Source organism: Gracilinanus agilis, chromosome 6, assembly GCF_016433145.1.
Source record: "Gracilinanus agilis isolate LMUSP501 chromosome 6, AgileGrace, whole genome shotgun sequence".
Taxonomy (NCBI): Eukaryota; Metazoa; Chordata; class Mammalia; order Didelphimorphia; family Didelphidae; genus Gracilinanus; species Gracilinanus agilis.
The window spans coordinates 210185697-210195708 of NC_058135.1; the positions used below are offsets into that span (position 1 = coordinate 210185697).

A 10012-nucleotide genomic window follows, 5' to 3' on the forward strand; every position below is an offset into this window, starting at 1 on the left:
TTTCTTTCTTTCTTCCTTCCTTCCTTCCTTCCTTCCTTCCTTCCTTCCTTTCTTTCTTTCTTCCTTCCTTCCTTCCTTTCTTTCTTTCTTTTCCTCTTTTCTTTCTCTCTCTCTCTCTCTCTCTCTCTCTCTCTCTCTCTCTCTCTCTCTCGCTCTCGCTCTCGCTCTCGCTCTCGCTCTCTCTTCCTTCCTTCCATTTCTGTTCTGATCTGGCATTAAACATTAATAAGGTGACCTCTCCACTCTCCCCCTTCCTGTATTAATGCTAAACTTAGTGAAATCATCTAGTCAGAGAAATCCACTTCTGCTTAGAACTCCTAAGCTTAAAAGAACCCCCAGCCTTTGCCCCCTCAGTAGGGGCACAATAGGCTTCCATGACCACCTAGTGCTTCCGGTATTGTTTTTTTTTTTATATCAGTCTGATGTCCTTTAACTTTTCAAGTGTGTGTGTGTGTCTTATTTCCAACAAAAAAAATAGCCTTATTTATATTTCTCATTGAACAGGAGGTGATTATCTACAGTTGTTTCTTAAAGCACCGAGGCTTAACAAACACTGGATTTGGAAACAGGAAAATATTTTAAAATCCTGGCTAAGACCCTTATTAACCATGTGATCTTAGGGGAGTCTTTTTAACCTCTTCAAACCTCAGTTTTCTCCCCTGTAAAATGGAAATAACAAAAACACACCTACTTGACAGGATTGCTATAGAGATCAAATGAAATAATGTAGATAAAACACTTTGTAAACCTTGAAGCTGTCTATAGAGCTGAGAAATGTTGTTTGGTCCCTTCCTCCAGTCTCACTCTCCTCAAATCTATAAAATGTAGAGGCTGGACTAGGTCATCTCAAGGTTCTTTCTGTTTTGAAACCTGCAAGGAGTAAACTTTTCAGCGCTATTTTTTTTAATTGGCTAAGTTGGAAGTTCAATAAATAATACATGCCTCCGGCTGCTATTGGAGTGTGAGATGCTACAATAGAATCCCTGTTGGCATCCCACAGCCTCCCCACGCTCTCCCAGTCTCATGGGGGGATTATTTCTCTGGCAGTAAAAAGCAGCCTACTGTTTGCCTAGGGGCCATCCCCTAATGCTGCTGGCTGGCACCTGGGGAGTTATCGAGTTATTTAGCCGCCCAGACTCCGGAATGAAAAGCTCCTCTGACTGTCTGATTCTAGATCTCGAGTTTAATACAATGAATGGCATCGCTGTGGCTCAATGATCAATAAACGTGCCCGGGCACAGACAGCCAACATTGCAGATTCTGTTACCAATTGCAAGCCCTGGGAAAACCCAGTGACTTTCTCCTCCTGGAATTTTAGAGTGCCAGGGCTGAAAAGGGTCTTCAAAGCATGTGCTGGAGGCAGTATCAGCCTTTAAGCATAGTGTGCGAGAACTAGAAAAGACCTTCACAATTACTGATTCAATACCGCCATCATTTACAGGCAACACCTTTGAGACTGGAGAAGTAAAGTGATTTGCCTAACAAGTTAGTAGCAGAGTCAGAATTAGAATTCATGTCTCCAGACTTCCGATGGAGTGGGTTTTTTTTCACCCCATCACACTGCCTCCATCCCTGACAATATGTGGCTGCATATTAGGTAATTTGAAAAGTAATGGCGGGGGTGAAGGGCTCAATGGATTGAGAGCCAGGCCTAGAGAAAGGAAGTCCTGGGTTCAAATTTGGCCTCAGACTTCCTAGCTGTGTGACCCTGGGCAAGTCACTTAACCCCCATTGCCTAGCTCTTACCACTCTTCTGCCTTGGAACCAATACATAGTAAGGATTCTAAGATGGAAAGTTGAAAAGGGAAAGAAGATTTGAGGTCAGAAGTAGAGGAAAGGAGAGGAGAGGGGAGGGGAGGAGAGACCAGATTTGAACTCAGGACCTCCTATCTCTAGAACTAACTCTATCCACTGAGTCACCTACCTGCCCCCCACATCTTTCTTTTTTATAAAAGGTTTTAAGTTGCAGAAAAATTGCCACTCTAAATAGGTAGAGCGAGTGTGCTCATCTAGAGCTTTATGTATCAATATAATCATAGGCTCCATACCTATCACATTTCTATCTTAATGTCCAGAACAAGGGAAGTACAGAGTACAGAAATGTAATCAAACCACCTCTGCAGTATTGTGTCCCAGGCTGAGTGTCACATTTTAGGAGGGACAGAATGTGTCCAAAGAAGAGCAATGAAGATGGTGAGGGGACTTGAAACTCTGTCATATGAATATAAGTGAATAGAATCAATCTCCTTGAGAGTGGCAGCTAGGAGCCACAGCAGATAGGGCACCAAGTCTGAAGTCAAAAAAATCTGGGTCCAAATCTGGACTAACTAAAGACTAAACTGTGTGGTCCTGGGCAAGTCACTTAACCCTCTTGCCTTTGTTTCCTCATTCATCAAATGAAAATGTAAAACGAACAAAAAACCAGAGAGGGAAAAAGCAAACCACTCCAGTATCTTTTCCAAAAACAAAACAAAACAAAAACACCCAAATGGGGTCACAAAGAGTTGGACATGACTACAACAATTGAGCAATACCTTAGTGCCTAGAACACACTGATGTATATGGTGCATACTCAGTTGAAGACACTGAGATATTCAGTATGCAAAAGTCCAAAGAGAAATATCATCCTGTCTTCAAATATTTAAAGAAATCTTGTATGGAAAAAATAATAGATTTGCTCTTTTTTTCCTCTAAAGAGCAGAATTAGAAAAATTGGTGAACATTATAAGGGCTGGCTAAAAAATAGAAAAGTAGATCAGCAGAACAGAACAGGAACACATCAAATAGTTAGAAAAGATCATGGTCATCTTGCATTTAACAAAAGTAAAGATCCAAGCTTTTGGAATAAGAATTCACTGTCTGGTAAAAGCTAGATATAGACCAATATCTTACACTATTTACAAAGGTAAGATCAAAATAGATACATGACTTAGGCATAAAAGGAGATATCATAAGCAAATTAGAAGAACAGGGAACATATTTTCTATCAGATTTATGGACAGGAGAAGAATTCAGAAATAAACAAGAAATAGAAAGCATTGTGAGAAATAAAATAGATAATTTTGAATACTTTACGTAGATTTTTTTACAAATGAAACTAATGTAACTAAGATGAGAAGAAAAGCAGTAAATTGGGGAAAGGGGAAGAACTTTCTTACAGTTAGGGCTGTCCAACAATGAAAATTTTTGTCACTAGAAATATTCAAGCAGATTCCAAACATCAGAGATATCACAGATACATCACAGATATTCTATATTGAGTGGAAGGTTAGATTGCCTGCTCTGAATTCATAGAATTCTAAGAGCTAGAAGGAAAAATAAATTGTATTTAGTCCAAGCTCCTTATTCTAGAGACAAGCAATCTGGTAGTCATTCCAGGTATCACAGTTAATAGAAGAGTGAGAACTCAAATCCAGACCTAGTGATTGCTATTCAAATATACTTTCTAATGTACCAACAAGGAGCTTTCCATATCTGAGACTTGGATCTAGGAGAGACTTGTTTCAAATCCCATTTCTAACACTTACAAACTTTGTAACCATGGGAAAGTCGTGTAACTCCTTTGAAATTCAGTTTCCTCAACAATAAAATAAGAATGTAGTAGAGAATTGTTTTAAGTATGAGAAATTCGTATTGGATAGTAGAATGACCACAAGCATTTATCTGTCTAATCTTGCCTCAGTTTGCTTTTTTGTGACCTTTAAAGGAACATCTTAATATTTGGGCTCTAGGATGTCCATTGCAAGCTAAATGTGTTACAAGTCAGAAATGTGGCCAGTAGGAAGTTTCTGAGCACTCAGAATCCCAGGACACTGTTTCAAGTCATCTTGCTCTAGACTAGAGTCATAACACACTAGTTATAGCAGGTTATAGTCATACATGATAGGATAAAACCAAAACTTGCTTTTTTATTCTTCTCCTTCCTTTTTCTTCTTCTTCTTCCTCTTCCTTTTTGCTAGGGAGGAAATAAATCATAAATTTCATTTAATGGTGAGTTTACCTATTCTTCCAGAATAGCTTAATCACTAATATGAATGCTTTATCTAATATCCATATTTACCACTTTTTAAAAACCAGCTTAATGTATGCTGTCTGGAGTTAGTTGCTTTGTGTGTCGATGAATGTAATTTGTTTGATCTTTAAAATATTTATTAGTTGAAATAGAGATGATCATTTTTCTTAATTTGTTAATTTTTTATTATTTTTATAATTTATTTTATATGTTATATTATTTTATTTGTACGATATGGGAGAAAGGATCACAGAAGTAAGATGTAGGATCTGAGTTCTAATTCTAACTATCCTACATCATATCCTCTTGACTACCTTTGGCAAGTCACTTCATTTTTCTTGCCCTCAATTTTCTCATCTGCAAAATGACGGAATTAAACTAGATGACTTCTTAGGTTCCTTCCATCCCTAAATCAATGATCCTACTTTCCTTTTTTAATGTGTGATTGTGTGACAATGATAAGCTTTATATTTTTATATTATGATACTGTTTGATATCATGATAATTAATTGATGTTACATTTACAATTACAGTACTCCAATATAGAATCATAGGTTAGGTGGTCCTAACACCTGTAGAAATATAAGAGCAAGATAGATTCCACTCTTATTACATCTGAGATTTATAACTTTTTAATTGAATGAACTAGTGACCTGATAAAGAGGCAGTCTCCTTCTGTCTTAATTGACATTAAACTCTCCTACCAGTTTATGGTCCCAATAAAGAAACTTCCCCTCCCTGGGCTTTACCCTAGCCTGGTATCAATAAAGGACCCAAAGAACTTTCCACCACCTCTGAGTCTAGTTAGTTGCCCCCTTTGAATCTGGTCCCAATTTCCTGTTCTCAACGAAGCCCATTTTTAGATTATGTAGGCTTGCTACCTAAACTCCAAATTCAAGTGTTTCCTTCTCAACACATCTTCCTCATTCCTAGGTTGGGGTCAGTCTCTCTTATGTAGGGACAAACCCAAGTGTGTTTATATTGCCATAACATAGGTATGTTCTTTGTTTGCCTGCTTGCTCTGTCACATAACAATAAAGTTCATGGTTGTATTTCTAGAAATCCCAAATCCAAGTATTTTGCTTTAAACTAACCCTTGATAGTCCAAGTAAAGCTGTCATTCAGGGAGCAGTGAACCCTGTAGCTAGGATAACAGAAAGTCAGAATTGATAAGGAATTTAGAGAAATCTGATCCCCTGAATTCTACAGAGAAGGGAACTTTGTCCCCAAAATTCTCTGGGGGATGTTTAAGGCAACATAGCTGGTCACAACAGAGCACAGACTCAGATCCAGGGCTCCTGTCTCTCAACTCTGGCTTCTTTCCATTGAACCTGACTCCTAAATATATTTTTCACAGTCAAATTTCAGCCAAGTTTTTAATATCTTTTATTCTATTTGGTGATAGATACCCTGGAGCCTGATCCACAGTATCAGGGAATTTTGTTTGAATAGCAATGAAATTTGTGAGGAACAAGACCAGACACTGTTTAAACACTCAAGATGTAAAGACTATATGAAGAAAGCAGGGATTCAGACTTTTTTTTGGTCAGATATGAAGACTTAGTTCTCATCATAAGACAATCCTATGCATGTCTTGAATATTTGACAGAATCTGACATTTAAGTGTTGGTGCTGGAGGAATGACAAATGTTGGGCTTTTACTCATTCTACATCTTGACTGGTCTATTTCAGGTGGAATCCCTTTCATCTTGACTGGGGAGTTTTTCCAGCAGGCTCAGCGACCAGCTGCCTTCATGATTGCAGGGACAGTCAACTGGCTCTCCAATTTTGCAGTTGGACTTCTTTTCCCATACATTGTGGTATGTTCTATGATGGTAGCTATTTTCCTTTCACTTTTTTCCTAATGATCTCAGAAACTGTAAGAGAAGGGTGAACAAACATCCAGGGGAGTAATGATGACCTTCTCAGTGATTCCCAAAGTGGGCGCCATCGGCCCCTGGTGGGTGCTGCAGCAATCCGGGGGGGGGGGGGAGGATGGAGATGGCCACAGGTGCATTTGGGGGTGGTGAATAACTGTAAAGGGGTGGTGATAGTATAAAAGTAAGCAAGCTAAGTAATATTTTTTTCTGGAAAGGGGGCGGTAGGCCAAAAAAGTTTGGGAACCACTGTATAATGAGGAAAGAAATTAGGAGAAAGGTGATCAATCTTTCCAAGTTCCTCATCCCCCTAACAAGAGGAGAGGGATTTGTTTTCAAGATTGAATCTAGATGGAAAATCACTTCTTAGCCTAGCTTTGGAATTAGGGGACTTGGGATTTGAATCCTACCTCTGACTGTCATTACTCATATTACTTTGAATAAATCATAGCCTCCCTGGGCTTTGATTCCCTCCTCTATAAAATGAAGGAGTTGGATTAGATGGCTTCTATTGGTCTTTCCAATTCCAAAGCAATGATTTTAGAGTCTTATAACCTATTTTTCACTCCCCATTTTAATCTTGGACAAGTAACATTATCTCTAGGTATTCAGTTTCCTAATCTATAAAGTAAAAGGTTCAAATTTTATTAGGACCCCTTTGAATTCTTGACATTATAAAAGTTCCTTCCAAATAAAGGTATTCTCTCCTTCCTCTAATTTTTCTACAACTCTGTTATTGAAAATAAACCATGGGGGCAGCTGGGTAGCTCAGTGAATTGAGAGCCAGGCCTAGAGACGGGAGGTCCTAGGTTCAAATCCAGCCTCAGACACTTCCCAGCTGTGTGACCCTGGGCAAGTCACTTGACCCTCATTGCCCACCCTTACCACTCTTCTACCTAGGAGTCAATACACAGAAGTTAAGGGTTTAAAAATGTAAAATAAAAGGAGAGAAAATAAACCATGTGTGAATATGAATATATATGCTTCCCCCCCAAAAAATAGATTATTAATTCTTTGAGGGCAGAGACTATCTTTTTTTTTTCAATTTTTAAAATCATCAGTGCTTACTTTGTATAGGGCTATTGATTGATTGATTGAAAAAGTATTAATTTAGGCTTATCATGTGCCAGGCAATATGCTAAGCATTGGAGATGCAAATACAGGAAAGCAAAGTAATTCTCTCCCTCAAAGAGATTACATTATAATGGACAAAGACTACTAGAAAGTTAGGGAGATGCAGTAAATAATGGCATGATTTGGAAATAGCCAAGAAGTGATGTGGAGACCTGGTTCTAGACAAGAAAAAATGAAAGCCTATTTGACATATAACCCAGCATCTCAAGACAGAATCCAGAATTCCATTGGAAAAGGAATTAGTAAAATAAAGGCAATGGCTACAGTGTAAGCAGCATGGTTTTGAGACAGCAGGCAATATCAACTCCTTAATAAATGTCAGCTGAATTAAATTGAATTCCAATTCTAACAAGCTACATTTTAAGCTCCTGCCAGTTTTGATATACTCTGATTTTAAATTGATTTCTTGTAGCTGCTTTAAATGGACCTATCACTGACATATATGTATATATTTTCACACATGCACACATATATAAATATAAATAAACATAAACAAATAAATAAAATACAGGTATATGCCTTGGAATGTGGAATTAAGTAGTCACAAATTTTATTTAATCTTTTTCTGGAATCAACTAAACTCATTCAACAGAATTCATAAAACTAAAATGTAAAAATTCTCTTATCATTCCAATTTAAACTTAATGATTTTTCCAAGCTTGAAATTTTTGTATAAACTTAATACAACCAAGAGTCTGTAAAATAGACACAGTACTTAGAAAAACTTACAGACTGAGCTTTCAAGTCTTCCCTAAGAAATAAATTGAATGTCAACCCATTCTTTCCACACTCTTCAGTTGCTATGTGTAATAGCATCAATCTTTAAGATGAGGACAGATTGAGAAAGGAATTTGTTTCTTCATCTGTCAACTGAATGCCAGAGGTAGACTCCTGAAAAACTTCTAAGACCTCTTTCGGCTCATAATAATCTGTGATTCCTCTATGAATTTTACTGATTTTTTCACTCTGTTTCACCAGAGGGTTGGCAATGGGATATATTATTTTGGAAAGAGCAAAAGGCTCTAGACAATGACCAAGAAGACCTGGGTTCAAGGTCCAACTATGCCAATTATGTGATTTTGGATAAGTCATTTAATCTCTCAGGTCCCCTGGGCTTTTATCTATAAAATGGCACCTTTGCACAAGATGGTGATTCTTTCTAACTCTAAAATTTTCCAAATTAAAGAGATTTATCAAGCAATTGAAACTATATGACTGTCATGCCGTATTTAAAGATGTCTTTCTCGGTCCCAAAGGATATTTTTGAGAACATACACAACTCTAACCAGTTCTAGGGGAGTGGTGAAGTGAAATTATCCCTTTGGTCCTTATTTCATTAGTACTAATGATATTTGTTGAAGGTGGGCAAGTGGCTCAGTGGAGCTGGGCCTAGAGATGGGAGGTCCTGGATTCAACTCTGGCCACAGATACTTCCTAACTTTGTGTGACCTTGAGAAGTCACTTAACCCCCATTGCCTAACCCTTACTGCTCTTCTGCCTGGGAACTAATACACAGTATAGATTCTAAGATGGAAGTTAAGAGTTTTTTTTAAAAAATATTTGCTTACTTCTCAGTGAGTATAAATCATCTTCAAATTACCATCACATCTTCTCTTCTCCTTGTGTTCAAATGGTAGATATGTAGATGGAAAGAGAAAGGAAGAGGCATGGAGAACAGAACCCTGGATCTGGGGTCAGAAAGACAAGTTCAAATCCTTCCTCGGATACCTACTATCAGTGTGACCCTGAATAAGCCACTTCAGTTCTGTGTGCCTCAGTTTCTTTATGTGAAGCTAAAAATAATAACCTCACAGGGTTGTTGTGAAATTCAAAGAAGGTGATATTAATAAGGCACTTTGCAACCCTTCAAATGCTACATAAATGCTAGCTATTATGATAATGAAATATGAGCAAAACATCTTTTTTATGGATTTTTTCCTTTGCCTCAATTATTTCTTTCCATGTATTTATGGCATGCTTATAAATAGAATCATTACTTGGAGGTAGATGAAAGGATGAAAAGAAAGGAAAAATCCTAAATTTATTATTTTTGTCTCTGTTTGCACTCTCAAAGAAAATAATGTTCAAGCTGGGATATTTAGACCAAAAATGGTTACTATGCTGTTGAAATATAATATAATACTAATAATATTTATATTTCAGTACTTTAAGTTTTACAGAAAACTTTCCACCCAATGACCTTATGAGATAAGTAGTGTACTTATCTCATTTTACAGATAAAGGATTGAGGCTCTAAAAGTGATTTAAATGAGGAGATTAAAAGAGAGTACCCATGGGAGGTTAGAAATCATAGTGGATAGAACATCAGGCCTAGAGTCAAGAAGTCCTGGATTCAAATATGACCCCAGATACCTTCTAGATGTATGACCCTGGACAAGTTACCTAACTCCAGTTGCCTAACCTTTGCCACTCTTCTGTCTTAAAACTGATACTAAGGCAGAAGGTAAGGGTTAAATTTTTTTACAAGAGTACCTAGTTGTACTTTGAGATCCAGTCACTAAGCCCTAAAAATGGTATTCCAGTATTCTTTTTTTAAACAGATTGTTATATGTTTTGGTTGATTGGGGGGGGGGGGGGGGAGAAATGGATTAGTGACAAGATTAGCAAATACTCCGATTTTCCAAATAGGGGGAAAAGGTAGATTCTTAAAACTATTGACTATGGGGATAATTAAGTCCAATATTTTCCAAAGTTCAAGAAATTATAACTTCCATAATTCATATAACTTTTTAAAAAGTTTTCAAAATACTTTCTGTACATGAAATCATTTTTGTGTCACAACTAGCCTATTGATTAGGTACAATAGTTATTATCTTTAATTTTCAGATGAAAAAATTGAAACTGGGGGATATTAACAGATTTGCTGATGGTTATAGCAGTAAATGTCAGAGGAAGATTTTCTGTCTCTAGAAAAGAGGTTCTTAACAGGGGGGGAGAGAGAGAGAGAGAGAGAGAGAGAGAGAGAGAG

General features: G+C 37.3%; 1 protein-coding gene across 1 annotated transcript in view; it reads left to right on the forward strand.

Annotated features, from left to right (window-relative positions):
- Positions 1-10012, forward strand: part of SLC2A9 (solute carrier family 2 member 9) — a 315386-nt gene that overhangs the window by 272220 nt on the left and 33154 nt on the right. The window contains exon 11 of the mRNA XM_044681454.1: positions 5705-5832. Coding sequence (XP_044537389.1) covers positions 5705-5832 — 128 coding nt within the window. The remainder of the gene's footprint in view (positions 1-5704; positions 5833-10012) is intronic.